At 32.3% G+C, this 20,977-nt stretch overlaps 3 protein-coding genes across 6 annotated transcripts; 1 reads left to right on the top strand and 2 right to left on the bottom strand.

Annotated features, from left to right (window-relative positions):
* Nucleotides 1-1,341: 1,341 nt before the first annotated feature.
* On the bottom strand, nucleotides 1,342-7,408 carry LOC110685567 (uncharacterized protein At1g76660-like). Its single transcript, XM_021862118.1, has 3 exons — nucleotides 6,896-7,408; nucleotides 4,806-5,922; nucleotides 1,342-1,944 (listed from the first exon to the last, which is right to left on the bottom strand). Exons 1-3 carry the CDS (start codon nucleotides 6,932-6,934, stop codon nucleotides 1,745-1,747), a joined length of 1,356 nt encoding a protein of 451 aa, XP_021717810.1. The 5' UTR covers nucleotides 6,935-7,408; the 3' UTR covers nucleotides 1,342-1,744.
* Nucleotides 7,409-14,488: 7,080 nt separating this feature from the next.
* LOC110685568 lies at nucleotides 14,489-16,150 on the top strand. Its single transcript, XM_021862119.1, has 6 exons — nucleotides 14,489-14,846; nucleotides 14,934-15,093; nucleotides 15,196-15,324; nucleotides 15,400-15,543; nucleotides 15,658-15,858; nucleotides 15,958-16,150. The coding sequence occupies exons 1-6, from the start codon at nucleotides 14,800-14,802 to the stop codon at nucleotides 16,069-16,071; spliced, it is 795 nt and encodes a 264-aa protein (XP_021717811.1). The 5' UTR covers nucleotides 14,489-14,799; the 3' UTR covers nucleotides 16,072-16,150.
* A 128-nt stretch (nucleotides 16,151-16,278) lies between these two features.
* Nucleotides 16,279-20,642, bottom strand: LOC110685569 (protein FAR1-RELATED SEQUENCE 7-like). Of its 4 annotated transcripts, XM_021862120.1 has the most exons (7): nucleotides 20,225-20,642; nucleotides 18,593-19,700; nucleotides 17,346-18,348; nucleotides 17,179-17,268; nucleotides 17,020-17,103; nucleotides 16,871-16,936; nucleotides 16,279-16,784 (listed from the first exon to the last, which is right to left on the bottom strand). In XM_021862120.1, the coding sequence occupies exons 1-7, from the start codon at nucleotides 20,457-20,459 to the stop codon at nucleotides 16,302-16,304; spliced, it is 3,069 nt and encodes a 1,022-aa protein (XP_021717812.1). In that variant the 5' UTR covers nucleotides 20,460-20,642; the 3' UTR covers nucleotides 16,279-16,301. The 4 variants fall into 4 exon arrangements, with proteins under 4 accessions (XP_021717812.1, XP_021717814.1, XP_021717813.1 ...); XM_021862122.1 differs by lacking the exon at nucleotides 17,179-17,268; XM_021862121.1 differs by lacking the exon at nucleotides 16,871-16,936.
* Between the last annotated feature and the right edge of the window lie 335 nt (nucleotides 20,643-20,977).

A 20,977-nucleotide genomic window follows, 5' to 3' on the forward strand; every position in this document is an offset into this window, starting at 1 on the left:
CAGATACAGTTGCAGCTTATAAAGATGTAAAGGATTTGGATGGTTTGTCATATTTCATTTCCTTCTTGTGGGTTGTCTGGTTATCTCATAATCACAAGGTCTTTTGCCATGCAGTGGTTTCTCCGACATTGATTTTTCACTTGGCTCCGGACTGGGTTTCTAGGGGTGTAAAGGCTTCTGCCTCTTCTCAACACAAAATTCCAACCAAGCATTGACATTTGGTTACTTCTTTACCTCCACTGACAGGTTGTCTCCGGTGGTCCGATTCTAATACCTTAGATTGTTGCCTTTTACTTGACGGGGCCTGGAACGCTCATGATAATACGACAGGCGTAGGTTAGGTTTTCTGGGATCTTCACTCGGATCAGGTGTTCGGTGGTGGCCTTAGGGCCATGAGATCGGGGTCGGCGCTTCAGGTGGAGCCTCAAGTGTGCTTGTGGGCGATTCGAGCGGCTAGACATAAGGGGATTGTTCGTTTACAGATTTTGACGGATTGTGCTTAGGTGGTTTCCCTTCTTACTTGGGAGTGTGCGAATGATATCTCTTGTGTTTGGTTGCTAGGGGCTATACGAGACGAAGTAAGGGATCTTTCGGCTTATAGAATTAAGAAGGTCCCTCGCTCATGGGTCTCGCCGACTAATTGGCTTGCGCCTCAAGATTGTCGTCGTCACTTTATTTCCTGGTCTTATTAGTTGTCTGTTTTCTTTGTTTGTTCCCTTCATAAAAAAAACAAAAAAAAAAAGTGTAAGGAAAGTTTTTATTAAGTATTGTATTAAGGAACTTAGCCTCCATCTTTTTGTATCATAAAGAGAAATTATTCAATCTCAAGGATGGAAAGAATAACCTCGAACTCGAAAACTTTTATGTTTGAAACTTTAAAATTCAACCTGTGTGTTTATTATTTATTACGAATTATTATTTAGTGAGTAGTCTATAGAATAACCTTAAGGCTTTAGAACACTCCCATCTTGATTTTAGAGAATAAATACCAAATAGTAGCACACTAGCACCATCAAGTTCAGTACTTGTATTTCTTTAGTATCATTCTCTCCAAAAATCAGAGGGTATTATTTTAAAACACTCTCCCCACATAACATCAGCCACATGATCAGAAAACATCAGCCACATGATCAGAAAACATCAGCCACCTCACCGACAAAAGCTACCTCATTAGCCACTGGCCATCAGGTAAATGGCGGGCTGCACGCACCTATATTCAAAATTTCACACTGCCGGGCCACCCGCATAGTGCAAGGAGATCAAACTACCAGTTTCTTTATAAATTTAATGAAAATAGTCACTTGCAAAATTGGACTTGAAAAACAGAGCTGACAACGAAAAAACAGGAGAAAATGAAATATCAATATACATATTACTATATTAGCAGTATTAGGTCTAGATGCATAACCAATTTCAACTATCTTCAAATATGAACAATTCCAAGTATCTCGCTTCTTACAACTGACTGCGAGAAAACCCAGCCTATCACAATTCTCCCACACCAGCTACTGAAAGCTAAAAAGAGGCAGGGCACACCAAATTGCAAAACCTAGATCAATAGATGTCAACAATGCGCAACATCAAGTCACCTATATAAGAGAGGCTAAGCTCAGTTACAAATTAGACTCATGCTGCTGCCACTTACAAAAACACACTCAAGCCAGATTCGAAGACATTGCCATCAGATTCTGGGGGTTTGGAAGCTGAGGACGACATAACCAGTTCGAAAGCTAACTACTAAATACTAATGCCATGTGATGTCTCCCCTAGCTTCTCGCAAGCTCCTCCCTCGCCTATACTCAATCTCAGCATCCGAGCAAGAAAGACCCATATTTACCTTCCTGCTTTTTTTGGATTTCCCCATGTTTGAAAACATCTCTTCATCATCTGTCAAATTACGGTTGCTTGGTGTACTCCGGCCAGAGGCATTTCCAGGTTGCTCATCTGAATCATAAAATGATGATAGTTAAAATCAGCATAGATAAACTGCTATATAGGCAATGAAATGATAAGTCATGTGACTCTACACCTAAATATCTAAAGACTGGCTCAAGATTCAAGAATGTCACACTTGTACAATAGTAATAGCAAGCTACAAATAGGTACTAGTTAAATTATTCATCAAAAGCAAACACATATGGATACAAGGTTTTTTTCCTTCTCCTCCCCCTGTCCCCACCACTGTTCAGCATACATATACATGAAAAACTCTCCTCACTATCTATTTTTAAGTAAATTGTGGACATTATACTCGTGTAAAAGCAATCCTTCAAGTTGTCAACCAATAGGCTACATACAGCCTTCTCCCAATCACTATAACTATGTAAATAACCCCAACATGAAATACCTTTACTAACAGCACCACGCCACCACTAGAATGAGGACACCGATATTATAGAACCAAAAGTACTTACTAAAACAATTATGGATCTTGATTCAGAAGTATCTGCGTAGTTACAAATAAAGAAAGAGTTGGGCCTGCCATGTATGGCACATAAGCCACATAATCACGAGTCTGTGCTAAAGACAACTCCTGTCCCAAATCTCCCAATCAAGTAACCATGTCAAGTAGGAAAAGGAAGGATGGGTACACTTAAGTAAAAGGAAAAAGGAGAAATCTGTCAATGGTAAAGTAAAATCCTCAACAGGCTAGAAGTCATGCTTCAGCCTAATTTAGCATAAACTAAGACTTTTCCTATATCTATATATTTTTCTCCAGACAAGTAATGTGATATTGCCAATTAGGAGAGAATTCAGTCCAACCTTAAATCATATCACTGAACAAATAGCATTCTGAATAGCATTTCAAAACCCAATCAATTGGCAAAGCCTCATATATTCTAAGAAGCATGATGCATGCTTCAGTTTTTTTTTTGGGTTCTAAACAAATCTTGGCAAAGATCGGCTAAATGACAGCTCTCACAGAATATTGTGTATACTACTCTAACCATGAAATTAAATTGAGGTGTTCCCTTCATTAGTTTTTTTGTAAAAACCTCAATTAATAAAGATTAATAAATTATTTAAGGTACTAAGTAAGAAGTTTATATTCAGGTATAATCCAATTACATGCTCAAAAACTTCGATGAATTGATATGATTTATACCATGATGACTATTTAAATGATGGCTGCAAGGAATCATGCAACAATCACAAGGTGCTGCTTATGCAATCTCATCACATTAATCGCAATCATTAGTGTACCTTAATTTCATTAATCCTAAACCCTCAACCCAGCCCAAAAAGTTGAAACCCAAAAACACAGGAGGGTCTTACAATCCAGGTTATAACAGCACGCAACATTGTTGGGAACGGAACAACTATATTGCACAAAATGGACAAGGGAAGTAGAAATGGAGATGTTTGATATCTCAACTGATTAGGAAATCAAGTATTATATAGGTAAAAAGAATAATTATCATTAATCAATAAGAAATTTGGAAATTTTGTGATGCATGTTAAAGAGCTTTTTATTCTATTTTTGTTGATTTCATAAGAGCAGAAAAGAAAAAAAGGGAAAACAAAAGATTTTAATATTGTAAACAGTAATGTTGTAGGATTAAAAATTAATGCCACAACTACTAGTCTACTACTACTCTTATGAGTAATATATTCTCACTCCCTTACCTACCTTAAAATAATCATAATTTGCAGATTACAAATAAACCATACTCTTGACCGGGTTACCAGTCATTCTTCATTTTCCTATCATAGCTTCCTTCATAGTTCATTCTCCTTGCCCCCATCACCCTATCCCTTTTATTGATAATCGAACCAAAAAGAAACATGTAGAGAGAATAGTGATCACTGTTTCATATAAGATGCTTCAATGTGATTTTTTATAAGCCAAATTTCAGGTCTGAAACTGCATGTTAATGCATTAAAAGAACAAAGGAGTGTTTATACATTATATACAAGCTTCGTCTAATTCTCACCCACAAAACCAATTCAACAACCAAAACAGTGAACTAGTCTTTTTCACAACATATCCCTTTTCCAGTGGAATTTTCCATATAACACAAGAAGTTATTGTCTGGAATATTAACAGCAATCGTGGCCTTTTAGGGTTAGGCCAATGTTATTAGATGCACAATAGAAAGGGTATTTTATATTGGGAAAATGAAGGTTAGGAAAAGTAAATTAGTTTTTTTTATTGCCAAAATGACCAAGGTATTTGAAAATCATATTGGAGATTTGGAGATATGAGGCTTGTGGCCTGCCATAAATCGTCAGTAATTTATCTCATTTAAACAGCTAACACGGAGGAAGAAAATATCCATGAATAAACCTACTATAAATCTACTCCCTCTATCACACAATGTCTATACTTTTTTGCTACCCCAATTTGACTGTGTTAAAAATTTTTATTACGAGAACTTCTCGACTAACTCCCAGATATTAGTATTCAAAGAGACCTCAACATGTTGAAGCAAATATCAAAGAAAGCTGTCCTTTTGGGACGGAGGGATTATTACAATACTGTTACCAACAAAAGGAGATGACAGTATATATCAAATCTATGAGAAAAGTACATTTTAAAGAGAATTCAAGGATTTATCTCTTTTAATGATGAGAGGATATGATCATAGTTGTATATTTTACCATATTTGTACACGTTCTCTTTTTTTTTTTTTTTTTTCTGCATGATCATGAAAAGGAAGGATACCTAAGACCAAATCTCCACAGACCTGTTACTCCATTTAGATTTAACCACCCATAGAAGTGGTGCACTATGTGCCTACATCACATGCAGTGAAACTATCAATTTAAATTAACTATTGAAGGCATTAAAAAGTATAACTTACCTTCAAATTGTTTGGATGAAACTGTCCCCTGTCGAGCTCTACCATTCATATCTGACCATGACTTTGTTGATTTATCACCAGGAGAATAATTTTCTGACTTTCTAGATCCCACGCGTCCCCAATTTAGTAGTGTTGCTTCTTCTACATGGGGCTTGTTAGAGGTGCAGGGTACCATGGTGAATGATTCATCCATAACATCAGATATTTCCACATACTGAGTAGTAGTGATCATTTCATCAGCACTAAACCCAAAAGATGCTCTGTAAGCTTCCAGTTCCTCCACTTCTTGCTTGTTGTTCTTGTTTTGCTTGCTCTGATTCACAGCTCCATTGGAGTAGGCATCTGACTCTTTAGAAATACTTAGCCTCCCACCAGAATGCGGTTGGTCCAGATAAAACTGAGCAAAAGTTGCAGGACAGAAAAAGTTTGAAGTCTGAGATTGAGCGCCGCTGTCAGTATGCCATCCTCCTGAAGCATTTCTTGGATGTTTTGCGCCTCCAGGGGAAAGGGAGGTATCCCAGGAATCCCTCTCTGGATAAGATAAACAGTCAGCTGAGGTTCTAGAAATAGGTGATCTAAGACTACTAGCAGGACTTCCAGGAGAGAACGGATAGGTGTTTTGAAGATCATTAGCAGGCATATAATTGACCTTCCCAGATGACGAAAGGAACTGTGCATAAGGGACATCAGGAGAAGAGGGTGTTGTTAGGTGAGCCAATTCTGGAGGAGGGGTCAAAGGTGCAGTTGATGGCTCTGTCGTAAAGGTTGAAAAGACAGGGGGAGTAACCAGTTGGGTTTCATGAGCATATGGCCCAGTTGCATACATAGTGGAGGAAGGGTTCCCAGGAGAATTAGCAGACAACGAGAGGTGGCAGCGCGGTGATTGAGCAGTTGAAGGAAGAGCCGAGTTTGAGAAGGAGGCTGGAGAAGAGGGAGGAGCGAGAAGATGTGGAGGCAATGAAGGAGGTTGGTTAGGTAACCCAACACCCTGTGCCCCATTAGGCTGGTTTGCAGCTGTGTTGCCATCAGGTGTACGAGATGATGGTACAATACGTTTCCCACCCTTCTGAGCTCCAAAACAAGGGAGTCCACCCCAACATCCTCCCCATTTCTTGCGCTGAGAAGAATAACAATGGATTAGAGTTTGTAATCAAGTCACCAAAGTTCAATTACCTTACATAACAAGATATGGGTATACAAATTTCGTAGACAATGATAAATAAGCTAGTTCCGTAGTTGTTCGACATGGAGTATCATTTGGTATTTGAGGATTACGACGTAAGATTATTGTCACTCATATAACACTTAAGTCTTAAAGTTATTACAGACATAAAACACAAAGGTGACGTACATTATTCATTGCTGCATAATTTTTAAGCATCCTAACTACATTATATCTTTTCCTAATCTCATTCTCACACTCAATGAAAACAGTATACAAGTATCAATGCAATAAAATACGATCAATGACCGCAACTCTGGTTGAAAGAGTGAAGCAGACGTTAAGGATACCCAGAAAAGGTTATTAAAAAGCAATAAACCCAAAAATCAAAAAAGGGAATCAGTAATCAGCATTTTCTGTAGCAAAACAAAATCAACCAGATATGATAGTTTAATTTACACTACTGTTAACTCCAGAAGTAATAATAATACTTAAAACAAAGCAAAATCCAGAATTCCAATCATCCCCTTAAAAAATCACTCTATCAACATCAAAAGCAGAAGATAATATCTATCTTTAATGGAATCATTATAATTATTAATGTGCATTTTCCTACATTTAAACCCATCTCCTCAAAAAAGAAAAAAGAAAAAAGAAAAAAAAATAAGGATTTTATTGGCAAGAATTCTGGGTTTTCTTACAGAAAAACATACTGTAATAAAAAAAAAATAAAAAAAATAAAAATAAAAAAAAAATAATTTACCAAAAATAAATACAAAACAACAAATGCAAATGTACATCTGGGAAAATCAGGAAAAAAATGAACAAAATCAGATCTGAAATTAACAACGAAAACCGAAAAAAAAAACAAACAAACAAAAAAAAACAAAAAACAAAAAAAAAAGACATAGATTGAAAAAGGGATTACCCGTTCTTGCTGTGGAAATCTGTTTTGCTCGGACCCCATTTTACAAACACAATTCAACTGCAGAAACTCAAAATTTGATGGACATTTCTCCAAATAAAATCATCAATGTTTTTATATAAAATTATTAATAAAAAGAAAAAAGAAGAAGAGTGAGACAAGAGTAGGACTAAGTGAGTAGCAACGTAGTGTCTGAGTAGTAGTAGATCTGCTATCTCTATCTAAAGGAGCAAACCCAGAATTATTTTCATTTATTAATTAATTAATTAATTTTGTAAATAATGTAAATATGAATAAAAAGGGAAGGAATGAAAAGAAAAAGAGGAGAGAGAAAGTAAAAAGGAAAAGACAGATGCTTTAGTAGTATTCTTGGGTTTTGGAAAAGCACTTTCTCTCTCTTCTTCTTCTCCTCTCTCCATTTAACTGAGGTTACTGTTACTCTTCTTCGCCCACCATTTCTTCCAATTTCGCAGAATTGCATGTGCCCAACTGATTACAACTTCACCGTGTTTTTTTTTTTACTAACTCCGTTTATAATAATTGGCATACTTTGACTTTTTGCATTATTCGTAGTTTTTTTTATTGATAGTAAATGTTATGGAGTATTATAAAATGTCACTCCATCCTAAATACTACGTATTATTAACGGTTTTGATCGGGTTGAGTTTAGTGGTCCTCTTCAGACAATGGCTTTGGGTTAGGATCATCTCTGGGCCAAAAAAAAACCGTGCTCAAAGCCGTTATTTTAGGTCAAGAATAATTGGGTTTTCAGGCCAAATTCAGGATGGACTTAACTTTTAATTATGGGCTTTTGAAAATTTGTCCAAACTCAACATTTTGGGTAGAGGTGTCAAATTAATTAGTATACACTAGACCCTAGTGTAGGTACCATAACCTACACCCCCTACAAAACGCAGCGTTTTGCGTTTTTCCCCTACCCCCACAAACTACAGTAACTACCCCCACTAACCACAGTAAAAAAAAAAAAACTATCCATATCAAATTATTCTCTCTCTAAAAACCATCTTCTTCATTTTTGTAGAATTTCTCTCTCATCAACACCGTCGAATCGGAACGAAATTCTCTTCAAATTATTGCAAAATTGCTTCAAAACACTTCATAATTACTTCAAATGTCTGATATTCGAGATGAAATTAAACAATCGCAGCAGCATTTTGATAAAGAGTAAGTAATTTTGTTCATTTGATTACGATTTTAGTACAATTTTTGTATGAAGCATAATTTTGGTTCTTTTCCTTGTGATTGTAGAGTGATTTTGCAAAAAAACGCTTTAGAGAAGAACATGGAAGATAAAACTGGAAAATCAGAGCAAAATGTTACCAAAGAGTAAGTAATTTTGTTCATATTCTTGCGATGACAATTATAGTGCGATTTTATGTGTGAAACCTAATTTTTGTTCAATTTTTTGCAATTGTAGTATGATTTTGGAGAAAAATACTTCACAGACGAGTAATTTGTTGAAAATTTCTGAAGAAATGTATGAACCCTAACTTTTGTAAAACCTAATTTTTGTTAAAATTTTTTGCGATTGTAGTAATTGTTCTAAGATTTTACTGAAAATAACTAAAACATTAACAATTTATTAAATAAAACAGAGACGATGATGATGATGTACCTCTTCAGTCAAGAGTAGACAAATTGAAAAAAAAACCGCCAAAATGATCCAATTGTAGATCCGGAACTTTTAAAAGATATTGACAAGTCAATTGGTACGGATTTAACAATGTCTCCACTACCAAGGTAATTAGTCATTTACAGAATATATTATGTTCATGTCTAATATGCTAGTTGTATTTGATAAAATTGGTTTTATCTTTGTTTAATATGTTATTTGTATATGATCATATTTGATACTCATAATGTTCATTTATAGATATAGTTATGATCATATATTTATATTTGTTCATATGAGTATTTATTGAGATTTAAAAACAAAAGTACATTTCATTGAAACATCATTGTATATGATCATATTTGATACTCATAATGTTCATTTATAGATATAATTATGATCATATATGTATATTTGTTCATTTGAGTAGTCATTGAGATTTAAATAACAAATATACATTTCATTAAATCATCATGCACATATATAAATATGATAATAATCATTTCAGTGATATGCATTCAAACTAATGTCATGTAATTAATTTATAATGTAGTGATGTGCCATTTAGAGTGATACACTTGCTTCAATTTAGAGATGGGAAATCTGAACCATTAACTCTAAAGAAGGTTATACAACAAAATGAATATGGTAATAGTTATGAAAGATACACTTTAAACAAGTAAGTTTATATGTATAAAATAATTGTTTTTACATTCAATTATTGTACATTGTATATATATACCAAACTTATTAGGTAATTCTTAAAATTTTAGTGAAAAAAAAAAGGTTCGAGTGAAATTTGTTATGTCAAAATCAAGACCACCAGAGACAAATCAAACAATAAGGTATAAAAGCTTTATACAAAATAACTAATTATCTTCTTCATTGTATAAATTAGTTCATACTTTAATATCATATTATATAAAATAATTCTGTTTTTTTTTAAGTGAACAAAGTGAGAACATTCCTGCTACTAATGCAACAACTAAGAGTGTGTCTGCTACACATAACACAACTGACAAAGAGAGCAGGGATGAAAGGTATACTAATGATCAATTTTATATAAACAAATGTTCATTTTTATAACAGTATATTTTATGTACAATTTATGTGCATTTTTTATTTAAAGTATTTCTTAATATTGATTTCAGCAAGCAAGAAGAAGTTCAACCAAAAGTGCAAAGCAATCCAGTAAAGAATAGTCTTGGCCAAAAGTAAGAAAACTTAAATGTTCAATTTAGATAGACTATATGTTCATTTGAAAATCAGTACAAAAAAGTTTGCTCATGGCCAATAGTAATATAAGTTATATGTTCATTTTTTTATTTACTAATCAAAATTGTAAATTCAAACATATTTTTAATGAAATATCAGAAAACCCAAAGATGATTCAAGAATAACAACATTAAAGGACAAGATGCAAGAAATACATTTAGACATAGAGAGAAACCCAAAGTATGTTTAAATTTAAATAATTGAATTAATTTAATCAATTAATGAATATATTTCAAAGTTAATATCATACATTTACAGAAAGTACAAAGAATCGACAATCAGAATTATGAGAAATCTCAAAAGAATGGAAAAGGCAAGCAAGGAAATCAGGAAAGGTAAATGATCATATTTATTGAATATTTTTGTTTAATAGTCATAAATATCAATTTTAACAATACTATTACTTTTGAAGGTGAAGCAAAAAAGAAAGAAAAAGGGCCAATAGAAGAGAAAACTGTGGAAAAAGGTAAAAATTTTAAAATGTACATTTTTATTACAAAAAATGTTCATATTGGAAAAGCATAATATTAAATATTCAATAAGATTAAAAAAATTAAATTTTAACTAAATAAATTTTAATAGAAGTACAAGAAGGAAAAAAAGGGACTGAAAAAGAGAAAAGCCCTAAAGACAAAACTGTGGAAGATGTCTTTCCAAAGACAACAAATGTAGAAGGTAAAAATTTATAAATGTACATTTTTATTACATAAAATGTTCATATTGGATCTACATAATATTGAATGTTCAATAAGATTAAAAAAATATATAAATATTAACTAATTAAATTTTCATAGAAGGACAAGAGGGAAAAAAAGAGCCTGAAAAGGAGAAAATCCCTAAAGAGAAAACAGTGGAAGATGAGTCTACAAAGACAACAGATCCGAAAGGTAAATAGTGGAAAATGTACATATTCATTACCTGAAATGTTCATTTATATTGTATATAGTAAACTTTTGTCATCCAATTTAATAATGTTTATTTAATCTTTTATATTTGATCATTTCATATGCAGCACAAATTGCACCTGATTTTGTTCAAATTGAGGATGAAACTTATCTTCTAGATCAAGATGATGATAAAGTTTCCACAAAACTTAGTGAGGAGACAGCTCCATCATCACAAAAAAGTGATCAGTCAACCAAAATGAAAACAAGATACAAAATGGTTGCAAGGAAAAACAAAAACAAAAGCCTTGTTGTTGTGCCAAGTGGTAGAATTACAAGGAGCCAAGGTAATCATAATACTTTTCTGTTACACAATAAATATTACACTTTCAAATATACTAACATAAATTTTTTTAAAAACAATAGATGTTCTGTTAGATGAATCTAAAAAGGGAAGCCTGAAGAAGGATGTTGAGCCTGCTAAAGAAACCGCAAAAATAGGACAGAAGAGAAGAATGTCTACAAGGAATTTTCCTATTCAAAAGGAAGCTGATGCACCACCTCCAGCACCTACTCCAATAAAAAAAATGGCAGGTGCTCCTGCTGAATATCCTCCAGACCAAGGCAAAAAGGGTAAATGTTCAATCTTAATGTATAGAATGATCATTTATGATGGTATATCATTAATGTTCAATTTCAATATATAGGTGGGAAAAAGAAAACTCTAGAAGTGAAGAAAACTTCTAAGGTTGCTGGCAAAAGAAAAGCAGGTATATAATGATATATTATAAATGTTCAATTTCTATATATAGAATGATCATTTGAGAAAACAATTTTGTTCATTTTATCATTTGCTTACTGTACATTTTCAATACTTAAACAAAATTATATATTTAATTTTCAGATGTCAGTCCTGCCAAGAGAAATGCTGGAAAGAGAAAAAAAATACAAGAAGTACCATCAGATGAACCCTCTCAAGATCCTGACAGTGATGATGATAGTGAAGAGTCAGTTTATAGAGCAGAAGAAGAGCCTGTCAGTGAGGATGATTATGAGGTGGAGGAAGAGGAGGAAGAGGAAGAAGTAAAGCCAAGGAAGAAACAGGCAAAGAAAGGGAATTCAGTGAAGGCAAAGGTTGAAAAGGAGGAGCAAAAGATGGTACTGTATGATGAAGGAAAGATTGAAGGTAGGAGAAAAAAGAAAATGAAAACTGAAATGGTTCAAGCAATAGAAACTGATGAAGTTGAGGAAATTCAGGAAGATGAATTTGAGGAAGAGAAATCTTCAAAGAGAGGAGGACATGTGAAGTTCATTGCATGGATAAAAAAGATGACACCTACCCAAAAACAACAAATTATTGATATAGGGTTAGGATCACTTCTTGACATTAGTTTACCTCAACTTGATCAAAAGTTCTGTAACTGGTTATTGGGAAGTTTTGAAGAAAATAGCCAGTATTTTGAACTACCAAAGAATGAAAAAATAGAAATTGAGGTAGAGGATGTTAGGGTAGTTTATGGCTTGCCTACAGGAGAAATTCCAATTGTTGAGCCAAAGTCTGATAAAATTAGTGAGGAGTATGCAGAATTTCTGAAGAAATGGAGAAAATCATGGTCAGGAAAAACTCCATCAGTGAGTCAGGTATGATCAGTTTTAAATGTTCATTTTAAATACATTAAATGATCAAAAGTATAAATGTTTTGTTCATTTTGTTTGCAGATTGTGAATGGATACATAAATGATAAATTCACCAACAACAGACCACCAAGTGAACATTTCATTACTAACTTTTTAGCAGTGGCTGTGAACTGCTTGATGAAATGTGTATCAAACAATCAATGCCATTTCAAATTTCTTTATTCTATGATGGACAAAGAAAACATAAAAAATTTGAACTGGTGTCAGTTTGTATATGACTCACTTATCAAATGTCATGTTGATTGGAGAAAGCAGCAAGGCAAGGGGTTCTACAAAGGCCCTCTTCAATTTCTGATGGTATATTCTTAGATACAAGATGTTCATTTAAATTTAAATAAATGCACTTTTTTTTATTGTTTATGTTCTGTTCCATGTTTTCTTTTTTCTTGTAGTTGTTCTATTTTGATAGAGTTCAGAGGTTAGACAAAAGGCCTCCAAGAACAATTCCTATCATATCTGCATGGAATAGAGACATGGTTCTTGAGAGGTTGAAGATTGAATTAGAATTGGGATTTGGGAGAGGGAAAATTCTACCAAGGATTGCTGCAGAAGTTGAAGAAAGTCCTAAGGTTATAAAATGATCACTTTTGTTAACATAAATGTTCATTTGTATAATCTGAAATGTTCAACTGCATAATTTTTAATATTCATTCATATAGGTTTTTATGGATGATTTTGTTTCCCTGGTAAAAACAACTTGTTCAAACCTGTCAAAGCTTTCTTCAAAATTGGTGAAGGCAAAGGATATCTTCCCTGGAAATGACTTGGTGAAAAAAGTTGATGAAGTTTTAGGAAAGGTGGTAGCTAGGGAACCATCAATTCTAAGCCAAGATGAAGAATTCTTTGGCAGTGAGGATTTCCTAAATGCACTTGCACAAGCTGAGAAGAATCTGATGCAAGGGTCTGAAAAGCAAACAACTGAGAAGCAAATGACTGGGAAGAAATTAACCAAAAAGGGAAAGGAAAAAGAACAAGAATATGACATCAGAAAAGCTTTCAGCTTGGGGTTGACTCCACCTTCTCCAGCCATTGGTAAATTCTAACTAAAAGAGACTATATATCCTAATTTTTATATGAAAAATTCTAAATTTGTGGTCTAAATTGTCCTAAACAGAAACAGGGCCCACCTTTTCAACACTTGGTGATATAATTGAACAACCAATAATTTCAACAAATGGTAATATGTTCATATATTTAATAATAATGTACATAAACTTAAGTAGAAATGTTCATTTCTAATTATTATGTGTAAATACTATTAACTTAGTGTATCTCCAAAATGATGATTTATAATACAGCTGGAGAAAAGGATGTGGGTAAAACTTCAGCAGCTTCAGAACAAAGAATTGAAGAATTTTCTAGAACTGGTATAATGTTCAATTAAAAAGTGTAAAATGTTCATTTACAAACAAGAAATATTCATTATTAATTGTATTATTTTGTTAGACGCAGCAACTGGTTCAAAACTTGATGCTGACACTAGGTCAGATAATGAAGGATTGCCTAGAACAGGTATAATGTTCAATTATAAATACTCAAATGTTCATTTACAAAGAAATTATATTATATCTAATTAAATTTTTTCTTAGATGCAGGATCTGGTTCAGTGGTTGATGCTGACCCTAGGTCAGATGGTGGTGAAAAAAGTGATGATCCAAAAAACACAGTTGGAGGTGGAAAACAAAACAAGGAAGATGTTTTTGAAAAAACAAAAAATGATGAAAAAGTGGAGGGGTAAAATCCTGAAGACATGTCTTACTATTAGGGTTATGTAATGGTGTAGGATAAAATATCTAGATGGAACAATTTAACTTATGTTACTATCGTGTTGTAACTTGAAACTGGTGTTTCTCAAACTATTGTATGTGTGTGAACATTATTTTGTTGAATATGTAATATGAATGTGTGGTTTATGTTAAATCAATAGGTTTATGTTAAATCAATATCTTTCATTTTATGAATTGAAAATGATTCAGGGTGTTACATAAGAAGCTTTTATTTTATTAATATGTACTGACATTGTTTCACTTTTCAGTGAAAACAAGAAGATTGTTGCTTCATCCTCAAAAGTCACAAAAAGGTACATTATTTATATTAAGTAAATGTTCAAAAATAATAATGAACATTTTCATATACCTAAATGTACATTTGTGTTATGTAATATGACCAGGAATGATGATAAGAAAAAGTCAATTGCAGAAAAGAAGAAAAAAACTGAAAAGGAAAAGGTTGAAAGGTATAATTTCAAATTTATTTATATACACTCAAATGTTCATTTATGTTCCTCATAATTTTCTTAATTTAACAATATTTTATATTGAACAACAAGACCAAAACGCGAAAAGAAAACACTTCCTCCTGCTTTCCGATCTCCTTACTTGGTCAAGTACAAGGATCTGTTTAAAGATGAGAAAGCCATGAACCAAATTGCAGTAGACTTTGCTCTTGGTGGAAAAGATGAAAGGTAATTACTTACACTAATTAAACTTAAGGTTTAATATCTTTTATAAAAATATGTTCACATTCATATTATTAAATGTTCATAATGCAGTGCACTCTTATACTATGATGGCTTGAATCTCATCAATAGAAATGAAATGAAAACTCTTGGAGATGATGTTGAAGTGACAAATTGTGTCATAGATGGATGGGCAAGGTTTCTTAATCATAAAAAGCCGAGAAACAAGATTTATTTCTCAACAGTGCTTCATGTTAGTCTTTCTTCTTTTTTTATATTATTGATTCTATTTTCCTATGATAAATAATTGCTAAAAATTCATTTAACTTCTATATGTTTGTTTGTATTTCAACAGCACATTATGTGCACAAATAGAGTTTGTCAAGAAGGATCATCAATGAAGACAAGAATTAATGCCTTCATAGAAAGAATTGACAATGAACTGAAGTTGAATAAAATTGACAGCATTGTTGGATATAAACAGGTATTAATTCTTGTTTAATACAAATGTTCAATTACCTTCAATATATTGTCCAATAACATTATATAATTTGTTCAGGTCTTCTTCCCAGTATCAACTTCTCAACATTTTTTTCTGTTGTGCGTCAATCATATAGAAGACAAAATTCATATAATTGACAATAGAAAACTACCAAAAAAGGTATCAGTCCAAGCAAAATATGAAGAACAACCAAAAATGATGGTGAGATAATATGTTCATTTATAGTTGACTACATGATCAATTATATTTTATTAATTGTTCATGTCTTCATCACAATACAAACTTCTAAACAATTTTTACTCTTTTTTCTATCAGTTAAAAGGATTGGCAGAGTACATGAAACACCTTGGATATCAAGATGCAAAAAGAATTGAAGACTACACAGTTGTTTTGGAAAAGATGAAATGGCGTAGCAACAATGACTATACAAACTGTGGAGTTTACATTATGAAGCATATGGAAACCTTCACTGCTGATCCTAATGAGAGCTGGATTTGTGATTTAAAACCAAACAATGTAAGAGTTATAAATGATCAATTATTTAAGATATAATATTCATTTATGAAACAGTAAAGATTGTTTAATTAAAATTTGACAATTCATTTTGTTCAACAGGTGGAACAAATTAGAAATCTAAGGCTCCAATACACAGCAGAACTGATGTTATTTGAAGAAAACACTGAATCAAGAGCAAATAGAAGGAAAGCTAGAAAATTTGCAACTTTGTAGTTTCAAATGTTCATTTACAACTATGTATATGTTCATTTCTTATATATGACTATTTTTTTTTTTTAGAAGTAGACTTATGGATTTTATTTTAATATTATTGTAATTGATATTTCATTTTAATCTTTGAATGAAAGTTTTTTATATAATAGATCGAAAATTCAAAATTACAAAATAGTAATTAAATCAACATTACAAAAAAGTCTAATGTTTATAAAGTTCTGGAATACTAATTATTTATCTTTATTAGCCAAACGTTTAGCTACACTTGTATCAAAAAAGGCTAACAACCTATCATATTTAGAAGAAATCTTTTTAGAACCTAATTGAACATTTCTTGATTGAAGAATTGGAACACGAGCACCTTGATCATTTCTTTGAACTGTGGGAGGAGTAACTTGAACATTCTGAACAGGAAATCCTTGATCATTTATTTGAACCGTAGGAGAAATAACTTGAACATTTGTTGATTGAACATTCCTGGAGTTGGATATGATCATTTCTGGATTGGTGTTTGAACAATTCTGAGTTTGATTTTGAACATTCCTGGGAACAGTAGGTTGAATAACAACAGGAGATTTTGTTGACGCACTAGTATGAATTGGAACTCTTGGATTAATTTGAGAGTAAGTTTTAACACCAGAAGCACCTTCATTTGCACCAAAATTAGAACAAGGTTGAACAGCAGAAACACCTTCAAGATTTAAATCCTTCGCCTTTAAAAAAATTAAATTGATCATTAATAAACCAGTATATGATCAGTTACAAACACTTATACAAACAAATATGGAAAAAAAAAAACCTTAGCAATAGATGAAATATCAACATCAATAGATATGATAGATGAAAGAGAGCTTTCACCAGTAGCCTACAAAAAAACCAAAAAAAAATATAAAAAATAAAAAATTAAATAAAAAAAAATTATAATATAGATCATAAATGTTCATATACCTGATCAAAATCATTGGAAATACTATGATTTGATTCCTTAGAACTAGAAGGAATTTCTTCTACAACAGCTGATTTTAAGCCGACCTATATTTTTAAATTATAAAAATCAATATTAATAAAATATAAATAAAATGTTTTTTTTGGCACATTTGAATTTACCTGAGCCCGTTTATTGCTCAAAACAATCAATTCAATGGGATCACTAATAGAATTAGCATAAGTAACAGCACAACCGTTCTCATCAAGTTCCTATTTAAAAAAAAAACATAAATGATCATTTACGAAAACTGAAATGATCAATTTGAAAATATGAAATGATCATATACCTGTACAACTGCTTGCCCTATACCCCTTTTGTAAGGAGTGTACAGAGACTTTTTCCTCTTGAAATTACCCTTTGCCTTGTTACACTGCTTCTCCAAGGTACTCTTAGGCCTTACATTCCTCTCACCTTTAGGCCTAGCTTTTGGAGGATTCTTGATCTCAAGATCAACAATTTCAACCTCTTTAACAGGTTCACTAAAGTCAATTACACCTGATACACTCTCAACCTTTTCTTTTAACAGATTGAAATAACACTCAACCTCTGCCCTTGCATTCAAAGAATTCTGACAACTTGTTATCAACTTAACAAACTTTCTGATTGTTTGTGACCTCCAAACACTAGTAGCCACAACATTTGTCCTCAAAGTAGGTTCTTCAATACCATGACTACACATGGCAGCCTTTGTCCATCGTTTCATTATATACTCTTGTGGAATATTACGCACACAATGCAAATGATATACTCGAAGAGAATGAGAACAAAGTAAACCAGTCTCACTAAAGTACATGCATGTGCAACAAATTGCATGTGTTTCCTTATTAAAAACAACTTCATGCTTAATTATATCCTTCCCAGGCCTCCAAAGAAGATATGAATATTCTGGAAAACGCAAACCATTATCAACATGATCATAAGCTGTCCCCCTAATGAACTCCTCTTCAAAAAGAACATAAGCTTGAATAGTGTACAATGATCTTGCATGAACTAATATACCAATATTAGCAAAAGCTAGGTGCCTATTACCCCTCAGAGTATTGTAATCTCTTGCACCTTCCTTACTTCTCCACTCAGAAATGACATCAAGAAAAACATGATAAAAATCACATAAACCTTGAGTCTTATTAAGACGTTGTGAAACTGACTTATTAGTAGTTTCACTACGTTGATAAGACAATATACCACCAGACCAATACTTCTTAGAATAAGCAGGACACCACATTTCCTTTATTTTATACAAATCACATAACCAATCATCATTTTCACATTTGTATTTATCACACATCCTGTATAACAGAAATGATCATATATTAATTTAAAAATGAACAAAATATAAATTAAAATATGTACATTTGTGTAAAGAATAATGATCATAAACAATATGGACACTAATAATATTATGATAACATACATAACAAAGTAAATTGTATGATCATATGTAAAACACTAAATGTTCATATATATATCACATAATAATCAAATATATCACATAATAAAAATAAAAAATAAATATAAAAAACAATAATTTACCTTTTCCAGAAATATTCAAATTCAGCAGGAGTTTCACAATACTTCAAAAGATATCCAAACAAATCTGTAAAGCCTTCCAAAGCTCTCAATGCTCCAATGTGTTTCTTAGAATTTTGTTCAAGATGCCATACACATAAACGATGATGAACAGTTGAAGGAAAAATGTTTCTTATACCCGCTGCAATCGCTTGTGCTTGATCAGTCATAATTGTAATGGGACTTTTCCTCCCCATTGAGTGCAAAAATGTATCAAACAACCAATCAAAAGACTCGGTGCGCTCATTAAGAATAAAACCCATACCAAACATGACATTGTTACCATGATGGTTCATCCCAACAAATGGAGCACATATCATTCCATATTTATTAGTTCTATAAGTTGTATCAAAAACCAACAAATCTCCAAAGTAATGATAATCTCTCATCATCCTACCATCACGCCAAAAAAAACTAACTAAAGCACCACTATCATCTTGTTCAAAATCATAATAAAAATCTGTCTCATCCACATGTCTCTTGGCAAAATATTTAATCAATTGGTTACCATCACATCCTTCAATTTGGGCAGCTTTTTCAGATGACAATGCATTATAAGCATCAGAAGCAGTAAAACAAAGATTAGGAGATCCCCCAACCTCCTTCTTTAGAACCCTCAAAGAATCAGTAACTTTGACTCCACTCAATTTCATTGTTGAAATGAAAAGAAGCTGCTCTTTATTCACATCTCTTTGAGACCTTATCAAATGCCTTTTTTCAGGAGGAATCATAGCATGATTATGAACCATTTCATGTCTTGTACATGTATAGACCCCTAAATGATCAATATGAAACTGCACAAAAGCTAAACAACCAGTTCGATGATCCAACTTCTCATAAATCCTTTTATTCTTACACTTATTATCTTTGAATCCCTCATTACAACAAACAAATCTTTTCATCAAAAAAGAATCATCTCTTCTTCTCTTACTCTTCCCAATTCGAATTCCAAAACCTTTCCTAAAAGCATATTCATTATACGCTTCGAAAGCTTCATCTTCAGATTTAAATTCTTTATCCTTTAATTCAGACTGTTCTGCTTCTAAATACATAATATCATCATTTTTTTCCACTGCACAATATACAATTATAAATGATCATAAAGAGTTTCATGAATGAACAATAACAAATAAGTAAAATGTTCAATATCAAAACAGCACATGATCAATTGCAAAAAGAATTTCAGCACATAATATTTTGAACAATATTTTCATTATTTACCACTACACATAATATCGATATAAAAATGTAAAAATAAATGATCAAAAATGACTTTAAGACTGAACATAAACACATTAGTAACAATGAATAAGAAAACATAAACGATTAATTGAAAGTATAATCTACAAAATATACGACAAAAACACACAATTCTAAAACACAGAGAAAACAACAAATGAAACAACAAATGAAGCAACAAAATGTTCATACAAAGTACAACAATCCAAAAACGTTCATCATAATGTAATCAAAGTAGTAAATTCAAAAATCGAAAGTGAATAATAATACATCAATTAAGTTCAAATTAACAGAGCATTATAACAGAACAAATTAGGGATAATTAAAAATTGAAAAATTATGATCACAATTACTCACATTGTTGCACAAACGAATCAACGAAACGAAGTCCAGAAGGAAACACACGCTCGCAATCGCGATCAAAATCAACGCAATCTCCAGATGCAGAATTCGCCATTGATGATCGGTAACAATTAACGAATTCGTTCAAAAAATCAAATGAAGAAGATGAATTAGCGAGAGAAAAATGTAGATCAAAAATGGAGGTTGGTTGATCAATTGAAGAGAGAGAAAAAATAGGGTTTAAAATCATATATATACATAAATTGAATAATAAGAATCAAAGGAAAAAGGAAAAAAGAGGAAGAAAAGAAAAAAAGAAAAAAAGGAAAAAAAAAAAAAAAAAAAAAAGGAAAGAATCGCAAAAGGAAAGAAGCTGCACATGAGAACTCAATACCAGCTACAAAACGACGTAGCATAGGGGGGGTGTAGGGAACACACCTTACACTAGGGTGTAGGGTAAAATTTTCAGTGTCAAATTGGGTACCCAGATGGAGTTTAGGTTAGCCCGCGATGGGTCGAGGTGTTTGAATCGGGTTCTGACGGGTCATTTTATCTTAACAAACCAAATCAAGTCGAATCAAGCTTAATTATATTCAAGTCAAAGGTGGGTCAAGGTATGATCAGGTAAAAATCGAATTCGGTTCGAGTCATATCGAGTTCAATTAAGCTCGGATTCAAATTTAATTTGGTTTATTTGGGTCAAAATGGATTTAATAGACTTTAAATCAGGTCATTTCAAATTCAGTTAGATCTCAGTTAGGGTTAAGA

The sequence above is a fragment of the Chenopodium quinoa genome, unplaced genomic scaffold (genome assembly GCF_001683475.1).
Source record: "Chenopodium quinoa cultivar QQ74 unplaced genomic scaffold, ASM168347v1, whole genome shotgun sequence".
Lineage (NCBI taxonomy): Eukaryota > Viridiplantae > Streptophyta > Magnoliopsida > Caryophyllales > Amaranthaceae > Chenopodium > Chenopodium quinoa.

What these genes read in the sequence shown, in the direction of transcription:
- LOC110685569 (XM_021862120.1), bottom strand. Translation starts at nt 20,459, where the DNA reads ATGATTTTAAACCCTATTTTTTCTCTCTCTTCAATTGATCAACCAACC. An exon ending in TGATTCGTTTGTGCAACAAT is followed by an intron (nt 19,701 to 20,224) that starts GTGAGTAATTGT and finishes TATATTGTGCAG; the next exon opens with TGGAAAAAAATGATGATATT. An exon ending in TAGGGCAAGCAGTTGTACAG is followed by an intron (nt 17,269 to 17,345) that starts GTATATGATCAT and finishes TTTTTTAAATAG; the next exon opens with GAACTTGATGAGAACGGTTG.
- LOC110685568 (XM_021862119.1), top strand. Translation starts at nt 14,800, where the DNA reads ATGAACCAAATTGCAGTAGACTTTGCTCTTGGTGGAAAAGATGAAAG. An exon ending in ATTTCTCAACAGTGCTTCAT is followed by an intron (nt 15,094 to 15,195) that starts GTTAGTCTTTCT and finishes GTATTTCAACAG; the next exon opens with CACATTATGTGCACAAATAG. An exon ending in GTGATTTAAAACCAAACAAT is followed by an intron (nt 15,859 to 15,957) that starts GTAAGAGTTATA and finishes TTTGTTCAACAG; the next exon opens with GTGGAACAAATTAGAAATCT.
- LOC110685567 (XM_021862118.1), bottom strand. Translation starts at nt 6,934, where the DNA reads ATGGGGTCCGAGCAAAACAGATTTCCACAGCAAGAACGG. An exon ending in GATTTCCACAGCAAGAACGG is followed by an intron (nt 5,923 to 6,895) that starts GTAATCCCTTTT and finishes TATTCTTCTCAG; the next exon opens with CGCAAGAAATGGGGAGGATG. An exon ending in TTCATCCAAACAATTTGAAG is followed by an intron (nt 1,945 to 4,805) that starts GTAAGTTATACT and finishes TTTATGATTCAG; the next exon opens with ATGAGCAACCTGGAAATGCC.